This window comes from Chaetodon auriga, chromosome 1, assembly GCF_051107435.1.
Source record: "Chaetodon auriga isolate fChaAug3 chromosome 1, fChaAug3.hap1, whole genome shotgun sequence".
In the NCBI taxonomy this organism is placed as follows: Eukaryota; Metazoa; Chordata; class Actinopteri; order Chaetodontiformes; family Chaetodontidae; genus Chaetodon; species Chaetodon auriga.
In genome coordinates, this window is record NC_135074.1 from 25,715,845 (window position 1) to 25,737,693 (window position 21,849).

A 21,849-nucleotide genomic window follows, 5' to 3' on the forward strand; every position below is an offset into this window, starting at 1 on the left:
CAGAGCGATCTTGTGAAACTGACCTTCCTATGTAATGATGAGTACAGCAGCTTGGCCAGTTTTTCCGGTTTGGCTGGCTTCCTTCCCTTATTTCTGTGACTGACATCACTGTTGTGAAAAGCAAACTGACAACCCTGGCTTGTGCATATTCACTCTAGAAGACAAACACCGTCAGCTCCTCTCACACATTTGAACAAACTCACACAGACTGATTATAAATGTGTCCTTTAAGTTACACAGAATGTGCGCACCATCATATAATAAAGGCTTCCCCTGTGTTTGGATCCGCTCACATACCGGTGATAACTGAGATGGAACAGGGCATTGTCAAGTTTCCACTGTATCTCCTTACACACAAGTGAAAGTACACACACACACACACACACACACACACACACACACACACACACACACACACACACTGAGAGACCGAGAGGCTTCCAGTGACAAATGAGATGGAGAGCTTTCTTGCCAAGCTACCATTTTACCTTAGTTCTCCAACACACACACACACAAACTGCAGTACACGGGCCTCTGTAGAACGTGCTATTAGATCATTTATCTCAGAGGGACAAAAATGCGTACATAAAAGAGAGCCTGGTATTTATTCTTAATATGGCTGCAGCTCACAGTGCTTGATAACAGGAACAATGGTGCTGCCCTGACCCTTAAATTCCTGAAACTCAAATAATTGCACAGCAGAAAGTAAAGCACAATGTGCAACTCATCAAAGGGTCACACTTCTTTATTAAGGCACACAAATTCTCCATTAAATTTCTTATTAGAATGCATATCATTAGCATATCGTCTGCTTATTAATCATTAGTTAAGATTAGTAATTAGGTTGTTGAGTAAAAACTCTTACTTACTGACCTAACAGTTGTAGAATGTGTTCATGCAGAATAATGCTTTAATAAGTGCTTCATAATGACTAATAAAGAGCCAATATGTCTAATAATCTGCATGCTCATAAGCAGCTAATTAATGCTGAATATGTGCACCTAATATAAATGATCTACATATTAATTACGAAGAAAAAATGTTTTGTTTTTCTCTATAAAAACATTCTACCACATCGGTGTGAATTTAGGAATTGCATTTTCATGATGTCCTCAGAGGCTTTCTGCTCCAACACTGGCATCTGCTGGTTGGATAAGGGTCTGCTCAGAGGCCATGACAAGCTGCTGCACTGAGTGAGTCACTCAGACATCCAGGCCTGAGCACTGTGAATAATGGTACATGTGATATGACTGTGTCACATGACTACAGATGACTTTATCCACAAGATATTTTGTGTTTTCCGAAGTATTCCATACGGTCTGGTGATGAGGTAACACCCACATACTGGTCACAAGATTGGACATAAGTGCTTATGCAATGCTTTTTCTTTGTTTCTAGTTATTTTTACATTGTGGATTAAACACATGAATAACAATAATAAAATGGACATTTTGCTTTGTCTCAAACTTGGACTCAGATTTCCACTGGTCTAATGTCCAGTCCTTGTGTTTCGAGGCCAAAGCCATTCTCTTCCTCTTGTTCTCCTTCAGTAGTGGTTTCTGTGCAGCAGTTCCACCATGAAGGCCTGATTCGCACAGTTCCCTCCTAACAGTTGATGTTGAGATCCGTCTGCTGCTTGAACTCCATGAGGCATTGATGTGGGCTCTAATCTGAGATGCCCTTCATTGGTGATTTCTGAGGCTGGTAACTCTAATGAATCCATCCTCTGCGGCAGAGGGAAGTCCTGGTCTTCATTTCGTGTGGCGGTCCACATCAGAGCCAGTTTCATCAGAGCATTTGATGTTTTGTTTTTTTTCAACTGGACTTTAAGATACATTTTCCGATTTGACTGCCCTTCATGTCTTAAAGTGATGATGGACAGTGGTTTCTCTTCACGTGGTTGAGCAGTTCTTGCCATAATATGGACTACTAATGTCGTTAAATAGGGCTATTTACTGTATATCAACACTAACTGTGGACAACAACAACACAACACAAACTGATGGTCTCAAACGCATTAAGGGGGCAAGAAATTCCTTTAATTAACTTTTGACAGGGTCCACCTGATACCTGAAAACTAGTCCAGGTAACTACTACATATTTTTGCTTCGTTTACACTGTATTCTTTACTAATGATATTTACCTATTGTTTACATAATTCCTTGTACTATTTCACACTTTTGATGTCTTCAGTATTAATCTATGTTGAGAATAATAAGGAAAAAAACACTGAATGAGAATATGTGTCCAAAATATGCCTTGTGCAGTATAAAATTACCATGAAAGGAAACTGAAGTTGCATCCTATGCATCACAATTTAAATAAATTGTTATTAAATAATCTTGTGAATAACTAAGACAAGTCTATATTATAGGCACAAAATGGTAAAATAATCCAATATGTTTTTATAACAGAGCTCAAAAGTTGTGTCCTCCACAGTAATGAAAATGTATGAAATAAGATGTTCACTGGGGGAAAGGCTGTTGTAGAATAAAAACAGACTTTACAAAAAGGATATTTTGAATAAAAACTATTGGTATTAATTAAAAAATGACCTGAAATAAACTCTGTTATTGCGAGGAGAAGCAGGATGAAATAACATTTACATGAATATGAGCTGAGTTTTGAAAAAAAGAAAAAGAAAAATCATAGTTAAATGACGTATTTCTGTCTGAATTCATGTTTATTTCATGCAGTCTTGTTTATTCAGTATCTAACAATCCGTGATGCTCCACACAGCTACACGCGCCCCTGATGTGAAGAAAAAAAAAAAAAAAAACTCCAAGATGACTCAAAAGTGATTAAACAGAAACACGAAACCAATCTAATTATACCACACAGGGGCGCCATTTACTCACTCTTCTCTCTAATTTCACAATAACAAACACTGCTTTGACTCACTGTCATCCATCACGACAACACGAGCCTGCGCGGCCTAATTTGGCGGACGCCAAAATGCCAACAAGTCTTTTCAGGAATTAACCGGCAATCTTCGAGAAATCCAGCTCAGTGTTTTTGCATTCACACAACCTGACAGGCCTGCACGGTTCACCGCCCGCAAACTCCACGGCTTAGTGCAGCCCGGCTGAAAAAATGGAAAATAAACAAAGTAACTTACCGCTTGTTCCTCAGCTCTGTCTCTGCGGCGAGGACGCGCTGTCCATCACTTTCACGTCTCCTGAGCGCGCACCTGTCTGGAAGTGCGCACGTGTTCCCTGGTTTGGCAGTGGGGCATGTCCAAACAAGTCTGGCACCATTGTGCGCGTGCACACACACACACTACAACTACTATTTAATAGGAGTCCAAAGAGTTGTAATAGTGAGTGTCTAGTGTAATAGAAGTTTGAATACACACACATTGCAACTAAAGTTACAGTCACATTAATGTTGTTATGAGTGATGTATCAATATAAATAAAGATAAATCAAGATATAGTCAATATTTACATGGATTTGAAAGGAAAGCGCTTTAAAATCGAGTAAATAGCGCTTTAAATTGAGATTACTCTGTGGCATATGAACCCGTGTAGACTATAGGCTTGTATTTAAGATAAGATCAGATAAGATCAGGTAAACTTTATTAATCCCACGATGGGGAAATTAAAATTGTTACAGACAGCAAAGCATAAAAGAGAGATGTAGAAAAGATCAAGAGACAGTAAAAAAGGATAAAGAATAAAAAATATAAATAAAGGATATATATGTACATTAGATACAAGAGTATAAGAATACCGTTGCCATAAAAATACTATTGCAATTCCTTCATTTTATTGGCCTGTGACCAAAAAATTAACCCTTTGCATAAACATTTCACTGTTCCTCTGCAGCCACTAATGCACGTGAAGGTATGAGTCTGCAGCTGGTGATAAGTGTCAATTAACAAAGCATTACTGTAAAAGTTAAACACACCTGCAGATCTTCAGTCCTCACACAGAGTCTAAACATTTACAGGCGTGAAAATCTGCGTTTTATTTCGGTTTCCAGGACAGAAATAACACATTTTGCACACTGAAAGATGTGTTAGGAGCGTGTTAAAGTGGCTTTACGTTGGATTACACCCCTGATGCGCCTCCGGCTGGAGTCTGTTCAAGTGGACTGGAATGACTCGCAACTCGTGATCCCCCATTCTTGATTGCGCCGGACCTTAAAAGATGCTTTCTCCCCCCAATAATCTCTCTCTCTTTCAGCTTGTAGTCGTAGTGTAGTGTTAGATGCCGCTCTCACGCGCAGCTTCAGCCCGCATTGAATATTTGCAAGCTTGTTAGGCTGAAGACATATGACTCCTTGAAATAAGTGCGAATTCTTCTTTACTGACTCCAGGGATCATGACTAAGGTTGCAGCTCTGCAGAAAAAGAAGAGGAAAGATTTCATACCTTACTTTCTGGGATTTGTTATATTTTTATATTGCACGGTTCACCTCGTGTCATTTACAGCAAGGAGCGCTGAGGAAGCCCACCCTGCCAGGCTGCGTCGCGCTCTGGGTAAGAAAACATGTGCAAATCAAATGTGTGATTGTGTTTTTAAAATCTCCCGCAACATTCCCTGATAGATTTGTTTTATTTTCCTAATCTGTTTAACGTGTCATTATAAATGTCACGGCTCATTTTCCTGTGAGTGATCAATTGTGGCCCAGCAGCTGTGACAGACTTGTTTGCTCTGCTAATCCTCATGTCTTATTGGCATGAGAAGCGTGTAACTGCCATGAAGAGGTCAGGCTGGTTGTTTGGGGTTTGACGGATTTTGATGTGATATTCGTTTGTGTGTGTGTGTGTGTGTGTGTGTGTGTGTGTGTGTGTGTGTGTGTGTGTGTGTGTGTGTGTGTGTGTGTGTTGCAGAGAATGAGACAGAGTGCATCTCACCACAGTCCTCTGAGTTTCCTGACGGCTTCTTCACGGTGCAGGAGAGGAAGGATGGAGGGCTCGTCATTTATTTCATGCTTATTTTCTACATGCTGCTGGCTGTCTCGATAGTCTGCGACGATTACTTCCTCCCATCCTTAGAAGTCATCAGTGAACGTAAGTCACACGAAGCTGGGGGGGGGGGGGGGGTCACTGCATCATTACATGACCTGTCATACTGTAGGCTGGAGACATTTTAATAAGAATGTTAAATCAGGAGTGAAAGTTGCTTTGCACAACAAACATTAAAGTGTTGGACAAACCTCACAAGACTGCGCCTTACAGGACTTTTAAGGATTGCTGAATGTGCAGACAGATGGTGTAAATCTATAAAACATGTTCTGCAATATGTACAACTGATTGATTTTAATGGGAAATAACTTTTACCGGTGTGTGATTGTGGTGTTTCCCCTCTGTGTTTTAGTACATGTGTACTATACAATTATATTAACAGTAACTGAGTGAAGTGGCGCCCGACCGATCAATTCATTGAATAATCATTAATAAGATGTTAATAAGATTAAGAAGATAAGGCATTTCCATTTGTTAGACATAGTCCTGTAATTAATATGACCCTTATGAAGCTTCAGTTGTTGTTGATTGGTAGTTTTTAGGTTGTAGTTTGTGCTATTGTTGAATTAGACAGCATGTCGTATGTGTTTCTATTATTTTGTACACAGCGGTTTCTTGTTTCTCTCTCAGGTCTGGGGCTGTCTCAGGATGTAGCAGGAGCCACCTTTATGGCAGCTGGGAGTTCTGCACCTGAGCTGGTCACAGCCTTTCTGGGTAATCATGCATTAATATTAGAATAATTACAACCAGCAGTGTTGACGATGATGACACCAGCATCATCATCACTGCCTCTGTGCCCCTTCCCAACCTGATGAACTGTGACTTCACGGCCATATGGGAACAGAAAGGGACTGTGGCCTTAGATTAGGACATTTCTCCTCCCGGCACTTTGTTATTTTGCTTGTATTTCCTCCACTTGTTTGTCAGTGCCTCCTCGCTGTCGCTGTCCTCAAAGCTGACATGTGCTCTTCGTGTGTGTGTCAGGTGTGTTTGTCACGAAAGGAGACATCGGGGTCAGCACCATCGTGGGATCGGCAGTGTACAACCTGCTTGGAATCTGTGCTGCGTGTGGACTCTTGGCCTCTATGGTACATTCAGACAAAGATTACCCAACTACTGCTACCTGTACACAAGAGCAGCATCTGTACTGGGTCAAAGCAGGAGGATCATTTGTTCATGGTACAAGCTGTAAAGCAGATGTTTTGTTCCTTTATCAGGCAGGCAGACTCACCTGTTGGCCACTGTTCAGGGACTGTCTGGCGTATGGCATCAGTGTTTCTGCCGTCATTGCCATCATTTCTGATAACAAGGTTTACTGGTGAGTGCATTTGTGTGCATTAAGTTTTCCTGATCTTCAGACTGTACATGTCAGATTGTACAAAGAGGTTGTAAAAGATGTTTATTGCGTCTTGTGACACTGAGAACAACAAATGAAAACAGAACGCAAAATCACAGCGTCGTACACCGCCATGACTCACTGACGTTTATCGCACGGGCAGTAAAGAGCTATAAATGTCCCTTAAATCCTGCGGTATCGCATGATAAACACAGCGATTGCAGTAGCTTTCAGCTTTTATGGAAGATTGTCACGTGCAGTGGAATTAATTATGTTTGACAGGAAGATGTACCAATAGTTGACAAAGAGCACAGCTTTATTGTGCTTAAGATATCTTGCAAGATAACAAGAGAGATCAAAACCAGACTGTCATCAAGAAATAACCCAAATATAAAGATGTCAAGATGAAAAGGTTTTAGGCTTTTTAAAGCCCAATCAGAACACGTTTAGAGATCATTTATACACATACGTGTTCTGTGGTAAATTTTCTAACAGCAACCTGACATTACCAGAGCTTTCAACCGTATTCCACAACCCTCTTCAGCAACTTCTTCACATGTTGTCACATGTCCTGTATTTCGGTCATGTGACGACACCTGAGCGAGTTCCATTCACTGAAGCAGGCCATGGACTTTTGGCTGAATGACTTAATAAGTGGAACTTGCATTGAAACTGTTCATCGCTCACAGTGTGTCTGTCCCCGAGGTCAGCAGTGCTTCTTCATGCTCAGACTGTGTTGTTTGCGTCCAGGTACGACGCTGCCTGTCTGCTGCTGGTCTACGGCGTCTACATTGTGGTTCTGTGCTTCGACCTTCGCATCAGTGAGTTCGTCCTGAGGAAGGTGAGCCCTTGCTGCACCTGTCTGGGTAAAGGATCCAGCGAGAAGACGGAGACACAGCCTCTGATGGGCTGGAGCGAAGACACCAGTCTGCGAGTCCACAGTCGCTCCAGGACAGACAGCGGGATCTTCCAGGACGACTCAGGGTACTCTCACCTGTCCCTCAGCCTGCATGGACTCAATGAGATTCCTGATGGTAAAAACACATATTTTAGGGCCATAAGAGCAGTTTTCCAGTACTTTCAACATGATGTGTTCATTTATATGACGCCTCTTGATGGGATACACATTTGCTTATACATGTTTTTGCCCAGCAGAGCACAAAAATGTGTTTGCCGTGCCGGACAGCGACCTGAAACGGATCCTCTGGGTTCTGTCTCTGCCCATCATCGCTCTGCTTTTCCTGACCATCCCTGACTGCAGGAGAAGGTTCTGGAAGAAATGGTTCATGGTGACCTTCCTCATGTCGGCTGTCTGGATCTCAGGCTTCACTTACATCCTGGTGTGGATGGTGACGGTGGTCGGTAAGATCTTTTTGGAGCTTTGCACCTTGTGATGAGTAAAATCTGTGTCTTTCTGAAGCCTTTTCAGTTGAGTCGCAGGTGGGAATCAGTCCAGGGGGGTTATGGAGCTTTGTGGATCACAAGTGTTTGAAACTTGTGAGAAAAAATGTCTCATTTGCAGAGTAGAATCACATGTTGGTCTGCTGGCTAATTCCTGAGATGCCATTGTCCTGGAAAGTTAAGAGGGGGGTTATTGTAGCTCCAGTGGGCCATGTGCCTACCAAGCCGCAGCAGGATTACAGCCTGCTTCACCCTGAAGGAAGCAGTCATGTGAGCCCTGTGGAGCCATAGGCCCGGCTCCAAGAACAGCTTTACATGTATCTACAACAGAGATGTAAACTATGAAACTGACCTAGGATCAGACTAAAAAGGGCAGCTTCATCATGTGATGCAGTAGGTCTGCAGAAGTATAATGAGATTATTATCCCATAGTCCTCTGATAGGTTCACGCGGAAGCAAAGTTTAGTCTTATGAAAGGGCAGACACGGGACCGAGCAGGTACAAACGCACTGTACTGAGTGTGACTGAGAATTTATGGCTGCTGTTAGCAACTCCTCAACGTCATAGCACGCGATGCAGAGGAGACGTGAAAGCCTGCAGTGCTCTGAAAATGTTTGGAGGCTGTGTTAAGCATAAATAAAACAGCTAATCCTTTTTGACATATACTCAACTGAAAACCTCATCAGCTGCATTGAAATTCTTCAGTGGAAGCGTTCAAAATACATTACGTGGTTAATATTTGGGTACCGTCAGGGCTTAAGACCAACTGAAAATTTTCTTACTATGGCCTCCGATCAGAGTCACAGGACACAAGGTCATGTATTTATATTACTGGAAATCTGAGTAGTTATTTTCAGTGAGCAGTTCAAGGATTACACACATATTACGCCTGCTGGGTTTTATAAGGTACATATGATTGAACAATTAAATAATGAATAAAGCACTTTTTTAATTCTCAAAAAGATCTACAGATTTAAGTTTGTGGATGATTAGAGTTTTCTTACGTGGGTGGAGTTCTGCTGGAGTCTGGTCTTATGACCTCAGTGTGTCTGAAAACCTGACTACACTCTGCCTCCAGTGTAATACATTAAGCCTATAACCACTATCAGCTGATGTTCTCTTCCTATCTTGATGTGGAGGCGCCCTCTGATTCTGGTATTATGTTGACACAGGCGAGACTCTTGGCATCCCTGATACGGTTATGGGACTCACTCTGCTTGCTGCTGGAACCAGTATACCTGACACCGTGGCCAGTGTGATGGTGGCCAGAGAAGGTAAAAACACACATTTTATCAGGTAGAATCCACCGGATGTAGTTTGAGGCTGGAACAAAACACTTGGCTGACACATTTTCCCACCAGCCTTCTTAGACTTGACAATAACTAACCTAGATACTGAAATTGTGTGTGAATATAGACATAACTCCAACATGCAAACATGTGTTCTGTTAATCAGGGAAAGCTGACATGGCCATGTCCAACATTGTGGGCTCTAATGTGTTTGACATGCTGTGCCTGGGCCTGCCTTGGTTCATCAAGACCGCCTTCGTGGACACCAGCAACCCCGTCGAGGTCAACAGCACTGGACTGGTCTTCATTTCCTGCACTCTCCTCCTTTCCATCGTCTTCCTTTTTGTAGCCGTTCACATTAACGGATGGAAGCTGGACTGGAAGTTGGGAATCATTTCTCTCATCTGCTACATCCTCTTTGCTACTCTGTCCATCCTGTATGAGCTGGGGATTATTGGGAATAATCCTGTGAGACTGTGCAGTGACTGAGAGCTGACCTCTGCAGGACTGAAGCCATATCGTCTGAGACTCCGGGAACAACAGTCCAAAAACATTTTTAAGCCTATAAATCTTCAAATGTCAAGCTGAGGAAGCATGGCCCACGATACTGTTACAGATACTGTAAGATGAAGACGTGTGCTGGTCACATCTCATATAGATGATCATTACTAGTAATATATTTCACTGAAGGCGTAAATGTGCCAAAGATCTCTCAAGTGCATGTCAGACAAGAAGTCTCCTACAATGATGATCTGTTATCACGGTTTGAGACGTCTTCTTACTCAAGAACCATTAACAGAAAATGTGCCATCGCAGGACTGACTGCCGAGTTCAAATAAACCCAGAACTGACAAGTCAGATTCAAGTAATAAAGGTGTCACCTATTCTCATTTGACCTTGTTCTTCTTGTTAGGTCAGTGGGTGAGTTAAGACAAAGATGCAACTCTGATAAGCTTTTATGAGCGAGGCCTTATTGTCTGCAAAGGGGAAGTTGGGGAGGTAAAATGGTAAAAAAAAAAAAAAAAAAAATATTCCACTCGTCTTGCTTGTTTCAGGTCATCACGTGTTCTTATAGTTAACGAGAATCTCACGTGGACTTCAGACACTGACCTACATTTAGATTTTGTAACAATAAAAGTGATCATCCTGTCCTACTGAACAAAAAGTACCACCAATCTGAGACTTTAAAGCGCTTCCTGAGATCCTTTCAGGAGGCCACTGTACGGCAGTGTTGAGCAATGACACTGAATAGACCACCTTCAGTTCACTTTACTCGACGCCAAGAACAACGTCAGACTTTGATCCCAGGACATTTTACAACCACCAGGTTTAAAAATTAAAAAGTTTATTTGTTCAAATAAACTGCCTGACAAATTAAGAAGGGTTTACAAAACAAAGATAAGAGCTATGTAGTATATATATAAACAAAAAAAAAAAAAAAGAAAAAAAAGAAATGTGGACACATGGAGATATGAAGTAATTGTGTTTTTAAAACAAAACAAAAGCTCATTGGCAAGAGGGCTGAATGTGGAAGTGTGTTAGCAGGACTTCTACAAAAGCTCTAGGCGTTGCGGTCGATGCGGACGTCCACCTCTCGGCCGTTGATCTTGGTTCCATTCATCATCCTGCAGGCCTTCTCGGCGCTCTCTGGAGAGTCAAATCTCACTGTTCCACAGCCCTTTGACTTTCCGTTCTCCATCTTGATCTCCGCAAACATTACCTGGCCTGAAGTGGACAAGAAAGAGAAATGAATGCATTCTGAAACCACCACGTTTCACAGGGCGTTGATGAATGTTAAACACGTCATGCTGGCGTTCGTGATTAAACGTCAGTGAGAAGTGGCTTTCAGATAGAATTCGTACTAATCTGAAGACTTACCGCAGTGACTGAACTTCTCTTTCAACTTTTGCCATGTCAGATCATAAGATAGCTGCAACACAGAAACGTACACTTCAGTCCGTATGTTTGTCAACATTAACATATTTGAGGCTAGATGAAAGATGAGTGCATCAATAAATCATATCGTACAAATACACCACGGAAAGAGTCAGACTCAGAGGGAAGTACGCCAGCAATCAAAACCCTACTGTGAAGTACAGCACCAGTTCATTAATCTAAACAAATCAACCCTGGATCACTCATTTACATCATCATTACCATTTATATTATGCACAACAAGACTGGGCTGCGTCCCATTAAAACTTCAATCAATACTGGGGCATCAACGCATTAAAAAATGAATTTATGAATGACATTAAATCAGTGTGGAGGTCTTACAGATAAATCCTATCTTATCTAATAGATTTTTTTTTTATCCCACACTTACATTTCGCACAAAGATCTGACAGCCTGCTTTGGACCCAGAGCCTCTGTCAGACATGCCTGCACCCATGTGGCCCGTTCCGCCACCTCCATAGCCACCAAAGCCACGGTTCATGTCCATTCCTGACATGCCCATACGGTCAAAGCCGGAGCCCATCCGGTCCATCGACATATTGCCCATACCACCTCCTGCAATAAACACACACACACACACATTGATAAAATGAGAGGAACTCTAATGTGCTGTAACTGGGCAGCATGTAGCAGTTCCAGCCCTGCAATGCCTGATCACACGTTTACATAAATGACACAATATCTGCATACACCAAACTTTATAATCTTACACATAACTTCTCATAATTTAGCCCCACTGCATCAAACTGAATTGTGTAAATCTGTAAAATTATATTAGTGTTCCATCACTTGAAAACCGTAGCTGTCAGCGAGCCCAATGTCACCATGACATTGCTTACACAGGAAAAGCAGACTTCAGATCAGTTCGTATTCTTAATGACCAGCAACCTCACAAGGAACAGAATCAGTTTCTCTAACACTCTTTTCCCATTTTGTATTCTGCGTACAACTCCAGGGGCCTATTTTAATCACACAATGTCAAGTGCAAAGCAGTAGGTCTTGGGTGCACAGACTGTGCGGAGCCGCCGCCCACTCGGTTTACACGATTGGCTACATAAACTGTCACCAGACTGTAAACCGGTAAGGGCTAGTAACTTTTGAATGTCAGCGGCCAGTGGCTCTGCTGCAGAGCTAACTGTGAGTATTTCATGTACCTAATCCAGTCCCCATGTGGCCCATGCCACCACTGCCCATGCCTCCTCCAAAACCTCCACCTAAAAGGAGAGAATGAAATTGGTGCATGTTAGATTAGACCATAACAACAATTTAACAGCAGTAAACACAGTCAGTCAGCCACAAACAGATCAGCACACGACCCATCATAACGCCAAACCAAACTCCACAGGGGAACGTGTGTAACCTCCACTGTGTTTGATGTTTAAGTATGACTGAACTCAGGATTGTCTGAGGTCAGAGCATCACTTACCCATTCCTCCAAAAGAGTCCCCAAATCCACGATTCATTGGCATGTCACTGTGGCCAAAGTCCCGATCCATTCCACCCATTCCTGACCGGTACATATCTCAACAGAAGAAAAAAAGAAACACAACCTTAGATTCAAGTTACCAAAAGCACAAAGGTGCACCTCAGTGTTCACAGTAAAACATCCTCAAACTGAGGAGTGAATGCACTCTCTTACCTCCCATCCTGCCCACTGGGGCCATGTCTCTCCCTCCAAAGCTGCCCATGTTGCCCATGCTATCCATTCCCCCGAAGCCCCCGCCGCTCATTCCTGTCAAAAGCAGCACCAACTTTGAACAAAGCTCTCTCTCTCTCCTCCCCCCCACAAAAAGCTGAAAACTCATAGGCAGCAAAAACCTTACCTCCTCCAAGTCTGTTCATTCCACCACATCCTGGTACATCCATACCTGTGGCAGAAGGTGATGTCAGATGGGCCAAAGCACACACTCTGCTTACACCCAATGGGTATATGGCACTATGGAAAGGCACTATGTGTAGCCCGATTTTAAAACACTACACAAGGTGCTTTTAGGCACAATTAAAGTCACATCCTAACATCTAGTTGTGCCTAAGTCTTGTTTTTCAGCAGGAAGGAGCTCTGTTTGTCTTATCTCTTTGACCCATATTGAGGTTGCTGCAGGGTCAAAAGATGAGTACTGAAAATGCCAGCCAAGACCTGATGGTTGAATGGTTTACATATTAACTGTCTGTCAGGTTCAGGCATCTGAATCATCACGGAATGATGGTCAAAGTTGTTGATTAATGCTGCCTTGTGGTGCTGCATCTCCTTCCCTGATAAGCATCTGTCTCTAGAAACAGGCTGTGTTGCAACACAGGATGTGAGATCCTGTAAGGACACAAATAAAAATAGTTGACAGGTGACTGACCTCCAGGCCCCATGGAGCCCATGCCTCCTCCACCGCTCAGACGGTTAGCATTTATAGGCTGCCCTCCTGGCCCCAGTCCCATGCCTATACCACCTAGACCTCCTACACAGGTGAAGGAACATTGTTTATTATACACAAGAATTTATACAAAGCTAAATCAATAATGACATTCATCAGAACTTTTGCACCTTAATACAATGTTAGTGAAACAGAACTGTGCCATCTTTACATGATCCTCTACTGCATCTGCAATGCACCAACTTTGAAGAATGGTAGATGTACTGCTCAGAGCGCACTTTAAATCAAAGGCACACAGGCGTTGCCGTTGGGTAGAACAGATGTTATTTATTCACCCATGTGTCATATTGTTCAATTGGTGGCGTATTTCGACATCCTACATCAGACCTCTGTCAGCTCCTTTAATAAACACGCACACCGTAGCATGGGCACCCGCCACAATGCAATCTGACTGACGGGCCTTTTAACATGAGGACTTTCACTCGACACAACAGCTACTTATAAGTTATCAGTGTCTTCCCATATCATGCGATTTATCACCAGCTTTCTTTTTGGTTTGTTGTTGCAAAATAATGTTTGTAACCAGAGTAAAACAAGCACACACTTTGGAATTCGACCAACAAAAGAAACAATACAAAATGCAGTTTTTCCATTTCGAAAAACTGTTCAATTACTGCATGTGTAATACCATTTAATACAATTAACAACCTGGACAAATGCTAAACAAATGCTGGAGAAATCCTTTCCATATCAGTGTTTAGCTCTCTGAACTCAACAACACAGTGGGTTTAAAAAAATTACACCATTTATCAAATTCAGAAACTGCAAAAATATAAATTATCGTCAGATTTTCAAATTTCAATGAATCATCCTGCAAATGCTTCCATCAGGAAAAATAACCAAATCTAACCTTGAAATAGTGATATTTCATTTTCTGCATGTCTCATTTAAAACTTTGGCAAAAATCAACCGTTTGCACTAACCAGATCCTGTAAAAACAACAGCAATCTGCACTACTCAGCACAACTGGGAAGCCTTGAATGACTAAGCTGAAAACAACAGGCGCCTGACAACAGTTCAGCAAAAACAGTTGACCGAACTGCAGGATGAGCAGCCAGCAGCCAGGAGGAGGAGACGAGACAGGAGACGAGAGAGATGATGGTTTGTAAAGGCTATAAAAATGTAAATGTAAAGTATGTGGAGCCCCTCATTTTCCTCCAGTGTTGTACGATTAGATTCCACTTTGTTCAGTTTTTTTTTAAGTCGATAAACACGACTTGTTTTTCTTTATTTGTATGATTTATGTCATTTATGTTATACTGCACAAAATACATGTTTTGAGTTCTCCTCACTTCTAGCCATGATGGTGCTGTTTTCACAGAGATGAAGGACTTGCAGTGAAAAATGAGCCCACAGTGAGTAAAAAACAAGCAGCAACTGTTATACTGAATATTTAACTGCAACGTCAACCACAACTTCTTTTAACTTGTCTTTACAGGTGAAGCGGAGCGCAAATGACAGAAAACATCAACAGGGAAAAAAGCCACTGAAACTTTGATTAGCATACTGCTTCAGAACACACCTGGGCCTGTCTAACGTCGCCGTGAAATATTTTTACAAGTTTATGAAGATGAGTCATTTGTTCCCAGAGGGTATCATAATTCTGACAGTGACAAGGTTAGTGCTGTACACAATTCACTAAGCTTATTACTATGGATATGATTTGATATCAACAACTGACGGAGGGGCTAGCAGTGCACTCACGTGGTAACTGAGGTGTTTTTTCTACTTGACGGAAATCATCAGGGGGAAGAGACTTCTCATCCTAAAAAAAACACACACACAAAACAAATGTAAAAATTCAAGTTGACATCAGCTGTCCAACGTAAGTTATATGATAACTAAGAATAACATACCATTTTAACATGCATCTGTCTGTCAAAGAGCATCTGCCCATTGAACATGGCTGAGTCCAGAGTCAAGGAGAAGGTCACGGTAGAATTGTAAAGCATTTCTTTTTCCAGTTTTCTTTCTATCTAAATGTCCAGTTCTGAAGGATACATATGGCCTGCACAGCCTCCAGTGGCTGCTCAAAAGTCACTGTTCCCATCCCACGGCTCTTGCCATCTTTATCCTCCTTCACGTCTGCTCGTTTGACCACACCTGCCATGCCAAACACCTCCTTTAACTTCTTCCAGCTCACCTTGAAATCCAGCTTCAAAACAACAGAAAGACACAACCATTCGTACTCAACTCAAATAATCATCGGTAGCAGTGATAAGAAAATGTAACACTATGTCCTCACATTGGCTACAAACACCGTGCTGCCCAGTCGTCCGGCCTGCAGTGCGTGGATGACGTCAGGTGGGATGTTGGGGTTGTTGGCAATAGAGGGTGGGATGTTCATCCCACCAGGCCCCATGTCCTGCCCACGACCTCCATGCTGACCTCCTCCCATGCGCTGCAGCACACGCCGAGCATGTTCCCCATCAGGGTCCTTCAATGAGAAACACATTACAAAAGTACCAAATGAAGACAAACAAGATGATCAGTCAGGTAAACGCAATTCCACACTCCACTGATATCTCAGCATCCATTATATTTTCAGTCCCACACAAAAAAACTGCCAACAAATCTTTCAAACCTTGTCTGAGTTAAATCTATGGAAAAGCCACGAGCAATGTGAAAAAGCAGCATCAGATCAACATCAAAGAGGAGACCTCAATGTACAATCATCTGTCACTGCAAAGTATTTTGATTTACAGGAGGGTGACGACAAATGTTTGCGTTCGGATGTGTCACTCTTTGAAATCTGGACACTATGAAAGTAAGGCTGTAACACAAAAACAACACTTAATATCTGCTGCTTTCCAAGAAAAAAATGCAGGGCTCCAAGTGTGCGAGTGAAAATTTGACATGGTCCTCTACATGAGAAGGGCCCAGTGTGGGGGAAATACTGCCCTGAGGAGCTGAAGAGCCCCACAGTTTGAGATGCAGCAGTTTCAATTAGGATGTGTATGTACATGTGCTTATTCTACAACAACACGCTTTCACTTAATACGCTCAATCCACAGAGCAGTACCAAGAACTCCCAGAGAGCAATGCAACAAGTAGCCTCCAGCAAGCCTAGAAGGACACCTGAAATACGTAATGTAACGTCCCTCCCTCTCCTCTTGTGTCGTGTACAGGCAGTCAGTGTGTGGATGTGTTGCAGCCCCCCCCCCCACAATCATTTCAACATAACTTGTTCTTACCTCCTTGATGTTGAGTGGCCTTCCACTCAGGTCATGTTTGTTCATAGTTTCTATCGCCTTCTTCACAAACTCTTCATCTTTGAACTCCACCACACTGTTGAATCAGGGAAACAGCGGCATCAGATGAGTCCATGCAAGCACAACATAAAATAAATATATATATATATATATTTATTTTATGTTGTGCTTTGTTTATGTTGTGCTTGCATGGACTCATCTGAAAAACAGAATAATAAGGTAAGTTTGAGAAAGTAAGGCAGTTTCTTACCCACAACCCTAACCAGGGGGCATCACAGGTGTCCAGGTAGCACACATATCCAAAGTCGAGGGAGTGAACAAAACGCAGTTAGAATCAAGACAAAGCACGAGAACATTATAAATCTAGAGTATCAACATGCCTCTGGTATTTTCTTTAGTGTATGTTGGCCATATTTTGGCCCCTGGCTTGAGCCACAAAGTTTTTGGCTGTGTTTAAGTCTACTGCAAAGAAGACTAAAATGCTAATAAGAACATATTCTTTATCATTATCTGAAGCAATGTTGACAAAAAATTACTTAAAAAACAATAACAATGTATATTTTATAAAAGTTTTGGTAAAAACACTTACAAATACCTACGCACTGTAATTTTACTGAAACACTGTATTGTTTTGAACTGGACACAAATATCAAAGTGGAAAATAAGAAAAAACGCAGAAAAAAATGTATTTAGCACATTACTTAGGATTAAACAGTTTTACCACTGCAATAAAGAAAAATCGCAAGGTTCACCTTTGCATCTATAATATTCATCATTGCCATTTAGTATAAAAACATAAAAAACATTACAGGATCTTTCAAGACTTTTGTTCCTTTGAAGAGAGAGCTGTGTCATAACAGAATTGTAAAAAAAAAAAAAGAAAAAAAAAAGATTTTGAGACATGGGGGTCAATCAATAAGACAAATCACACAACCCACATTTCCCTTTGGAAAATGGCCAAACAAACAATCTTTTACACCAATTAAAATGACAACAACAAAAGCAAAAGTGTTCTCTTAGATAATTTCATTAGACTACTTTTCCAAAATCAACAGGACATCTCCCTTTCAAATGAATATCATCATTAGCCATCTATCAGGCTCTAAACACAACCTACAGTATCTCCAGTTCAGTAACTTGGTAAGACCCAAAGGATCAGAACCTAAAAGAGCACTTGATTAATGAGAGCCTGCTGAGGGCATTTAAAACCTCGTGCAGCAAATTGGCCACAACACTTACCCTTGACTTTCCTTCTGCATCCTTAAAGAGCTCCACGTATGTAACCTCACCAACTACATGAGACATACAAAGGAAAAATACCAAAAGAACAAAGGAATTTAAGTCACCAAGTCTTCAAATCGCCGTTGGCCTTGGCAATGCCGCTACAGATGGAAATGTCCCATTAATGATCAACAGTCAGCCCAGACCAACATCCCACCAGACAACACCATGCCTTTCTGGGCAGTGACTGAGACACCCAAAGGCCAAGGCCAGAGAGAAACACAGCTACATTAAACCTGGGAAATTCAAAAGACTTCAACATGATCAGTTTGTCAACAGATTCCCATCATAGCAGTTGAAAGTTTTAAGCCGTCCGTTCAAAAAGGCTTCTTAAGACCCCCATAATTCAGGAAGTAAAACATTACAATATTTCATTCACATAATCAAGATTCACCTTGCAACAGATGCAACAAAATCATTCAACAATCAATTCTACTCATGGTTTGAGGTTACATTTTGGAGCTGACAATGCCATAAAACAAGTGACAATGTAACTAAGTGCATCTTCCTTTTCTCACAGACATAATCAGCCCAAACTAAATTGGTGTCCATCCAAAAAAAATTTATTAAAACTCCAATAACCTAATATCACACTATGTTGGTTCCCTACTGTCACTAAATACATCCAGAAAAAACTACAAGCTAACTGACTACTGCTAGAAGCAGGATGCTCCATCTGGAAACGAAGGAAAAAGGGTCAAGTATTTCTAATCAGCTGAAGAGCTGGAGAGAAGGGGAGACACCATCCCCATCACTGGGGACATTACCTTTCTCACGCATTAGATCTTTAATTGCCTGCCACTTCATATCATAGGGGATATTGCTGATGAACACCCGGTTCCTATGAGCACCCTTCTTGTCTCCACCATGTTTGTCTTTGTAGGGATGGTAACGGTTTCCTCTTCGGCTCCCAGAGGACTTCTCTTTAGCATCATGCTTTTCTTTGGGGGGCTTAGTTTCCTCCGCATCCCTACAAAATGCACAAAGCTGCAAGTCAGAGAAGGTCCTATATCAAAACTACAGTTTAGTCAGCATGTTAAACGACCTGTAAAATACATTTGTGAGTAACAGCAAGTTCCAATCTGACACTAAACATAAGAAATTTAACAAATTATTTATAATGAAAGTACGCTTTAATAGTCCATACTTTACTTTGACTTACAGTTTCATGCTGTGTGATTTCAGGACATTTTATCAAATGTACTTTATGCTGTAAAAATTACCATCTGGTGAGGTCTGATGGGCAAAGAAAACACTGCGGTAAATAGCGTCGTTTAATAATTAACACCTGCTTACAGTACAGCATCACGGAGCCATTTGCAGCTGACCACATAAGCGCCTCGATTCAATCAAACATCCAACTGAATGGAGATAACAGGGACGCTAACGCTAGCTGATCGTGTATTTTGAGAACAAGGACTTGATTTATCCAACCAGCTAAAATGGCTGACGTTAAGATTAGTTTAGCTTAATGATTTAACACGAGTTGAATTTCAGTATTCTGATAGCATTAGCAAAACACAACTGAGATTGGCATCCAGGTCAGGTTGACCCATTACACAAAGATCGCTAACGTTAGGACAAAAGCGCACAATTTTGAGAATCCAGGTAGAAATTCTATAACATACTTTTGGCGTCATGTTAGTTAACATGCAAAACTAGCATCTATCGTACCAGTACTTGACGGTTACCACGTTTGATAACAGAGGTTACAGGCTTCATGGCTAACAATAGCTAGCATCGCAGGACTCCATTTTAGCTAAGCTAGCTAGCGGCTACACAGGCGGGACGAACAGACCAACACACAATTTTCACTCACGTTTTCACGCCATTGGGTGTTTCTTCGGATGCGTTCTCGGTATCGGACTTGACGGATGCAGTAGATTCTTCTTGCTTTGGCTCTTCATCAAGAGTTACAACATCTGCCATGTTGAGGTCTTTTGCCCCACGCAACGCAAGATACCCCTTGTACCTACGCAGTTCAAAATATGCAAAGAAGAGACTTCTTCTTCTTCTACCGTTTTTTGGGGAGTTAAAATGACAATTTTGAGTGCATACCGCCCCCTACCACACCGGAGACTAGATTCAGTGGAGATTTGTGCCTCCAACGCGAGATTTGGGAGATGTTGCTAGGCAGCCTGAGTGAATGCAGTAGAATAGAATATAATTGAGTAAGTATTGGACTCGAGGGAGCTGGAGAATAAGTACAAATAAAATAGAAATATTTGAAAAGATTGTCCACATGATTGCTCTGAGGTTAGCAGTCACTTACAGGGGCCAGGAAGTGATAAAAGAGAGAAAGAGAGAAAATGAATTTAGTGTGAGCTGAAAGTAATACCTCTAATGGATCCTAACAGCATCCAGACCCCAGAATCCCATATCAAGACCTGTGCAACCCATTAAAGCAGTTTGATCGATGCACAAGACAAAGGCTCAACATTTGAAGCGTTTACAAGGACCAGTAAGCCCCTGAATACTCTGCAAAATGTTGTTATGCTAATGATACAGTGTACAATGAGCCAAGGCAATTCATCATCCCTGAAACTATTGATTGATGCACTTTTACTCTACTAGAGGAATAATTTCATTTTCCTTATGCAATATGCTTTAATATTTGTAGAGAATCTGCTCAGCAATTCTGTGCAGATTCCACAACTAAAAAAAAACACTTTCCAATATCACATAAAGTTGATTGTATTCCAATGGAAAAAAAACTTGTAGCCAGCTCCTTATTGTTAAAAGTTTTCTGAGATATGAGGACAACAACTTTTTGACAGTAATAATGGTATTCAAACCAGTTTCATGTTGCACAAGAAATATCATTATCCCTCTGCGTTTATGCCAGTAATTCAAAGCAGTTGTTTAAGAGTCAGTCTAAAGGGTACATTGATAATAATAATAGGGGTCAAAAAATGTCTCACCCCTCTCTAGAATCATTTAATCTCTTCAGATTAAATCATTGACAGACAAGCCATTCTAAAGTCACACTGCACCTGTGAAGTCCAGATAGTGAGTTTATGTGTCAGAATTTTACGTACATCTACAGCTGAGCTTCTCCAACCCAGATGTTTGCTGTGTTCTGTGAAAGTGTGTGATTGCCATACAGATTGATTTTTTTGATTAGTCTGCTTAGACATTTGCATGCCATAGACACAAACTCAACAGCTGGTGCAACCTCACTCCTGAAAATAATTAAATCTCCAGTTCATTCAGGAACAGATACCACTGGTAAGTCAGGGGTGATGAAAGACAGATTGCAACAACAATCCATTATGACCATGGATAAGGTTGACCTGTAATATTGCAGGGAAGTTAACCTTTAACTGGATGTACAGTACACGTATTACTCTGTCAATAAAAAAAATCAGGTCAATAAACTGATAATACATTTCCTTGAGGCTTAGTTGTTTTCATCGAATACATCCCACAGATAAACGCAGCACGATTCATATAAAGACGGCTGAAGTTTAACCTCATGACTGGGATTAGCGAACAAAGAGCGGTCAGTCAACCTAAGTCAGTATGAATCATATTGTTAATGTTGAAGCCTCCTTTATGAATTAAAACTGGAACGTGACCTGAGTAGCAGTGACAAAAGTTTTAAGTATCTCACCACATTTGTAGGTTTTTATTTTTGTGTAGAAACCAGATTAGAACTTCAGATGTGACTGATGAGTCCAAAAACCTCTTTGTTGTGATTTCAGTGGAAACACCCCAGACTAAAATATGAAGAAATGTCAAGTTAGCTTCATAACAAATCGAACAAAGAACTAGAGGAGCGCACTCAGCAGAGTGCGGATCTCCACCAGGTGTGTCTGGGGTCGTGTGGGTGAAGCAGGTGTTGATCACTTGCGGGTCCAACCGGCCGGTTTGGAGTCGTGAGGGGTCAGCAGTTGATGGTGGTGTAAAACAGAACAGTCAGCAAAACTGCACAGAAAGTATTAGGATGGGAAGTCCAGTAGTACGTGAGATCAGCCA

General features: G+C 41.5%; 2 protein-coding genes across 2 annotated transcripts; one reads left to right on the forward strand and one right to left on the reverse strand.

Annotated features, from left to right (window-relative positions):
• The first annotated feature begins 4,219 nt into the window (after positions 1-4,219).
• Positions 4,220-10,137, forward strand: slc24a5 (solute carrier family 24 member 5). The gene is made up of 9 exons (XM_076731882.1): positions 4,220-4,481; positions 4,836-5,015; positions 5,601-5,684; positions 5,955-6,058; positions 6,188-6,288; positions 7,057-7,340; positions 7,462-7,668; positions 8,880-8,981; positions 9,163-10,137. The coding sequence occupies exons 1-9, from the start codon at positions 4,325-4,327 to the stop codon at positions 9,483-9,485; spliced, it is 1,542 nt and encodes a 513-aa protein (XP_076587997.1). The 5' UTR covers positions 4,220-4,324; the 3' UTR covers positions 9,486-10,137.
• Positions 10,138-10,324: 187 nt separating this feature from the next.
• On the reverse strand, positions 10,325-19,869 carry myef2 (myelin expression factor 2). Its single transcript, XM_076731908.1, has 17 exons — positions 19,691-19,869; positions 18,639-18,841; positions 17,830-17,882; positions 16,841-16,848; positions 16,573-16,666; positions 15,624-15,815; positions 15,380-15,533; positions 15,235-15,284; positions 15,083-15,143; positions 13,301-13,402; positions 12,776-12,820; positions 12,592-12,684; positions 12,379-12,474; positions 12,107-12,166; positions 11,323-11,507; positions 10,875-10,926; positions 10,325-10,721 (listed from the first exon to the last, which is right to left on the reverse strand). Exons 1-17 carry the CDS (start codon positions 19,798-19,800, stop codon positions 10,558-10,560), a joined length of 1,722 nt encoding a protein of 573 aa, XP_076588023.1. The 5' UTR covers positions 19,801-19,869; the 3' UTR covers positions 10,325-10,557.
• Positions 19,870-21,849: the final 1,980 nt, after the last annotated feature.

Excerpts from the sequence above, each read along its gene's own strand:
- slc24a5 (XM_076731882.1), top strand. The coding sequence starts at position 4,325 with ATGACTAAGGTTGCAGCTCTGCAGAAAAAGAAGAGGAAAGATTTCATA. Across the intron at positions 4,482-4,835 it reads CAGGCTGCGTCGCGCTCTGG|AGAATGAGACAGAGTGCATC; the intron begins GTAAGAAAACAT and ends TGTGTGTTGCAG. Across the intron at positions 5,016-5,600 it reads CTTAGAAGTCATCAGTGAAC|GTCTGGGGCTGTCTCAGGAT; the intron begins GTAAGTCACACG and ends TTTCTCTCTCAG.
- myef2 (XM_076731908.1), bottom strand. The coding sequence starts at position 19,800 with ATGGCAGATGTTGTAACTCTTGATGAAGAGCCAAAGCAAGAAGAATCT. Across the intron at positions 12,685-12,775 it reads AATGAACAGACTTGGAGGAG|GAATGAGCGGCGGGGGCTTC; the intron begins GTAAGGTTTTTG and ends TGCTTTTGACAG. Across the intron at positions 12,167-12,378 it reads GGACTCTTTTGGAGGAATGG|GTGGAGGTTTTGGAGGAGGC; the intron begins GTAAGTGATGCT and ends CTCTCCTTTTAG.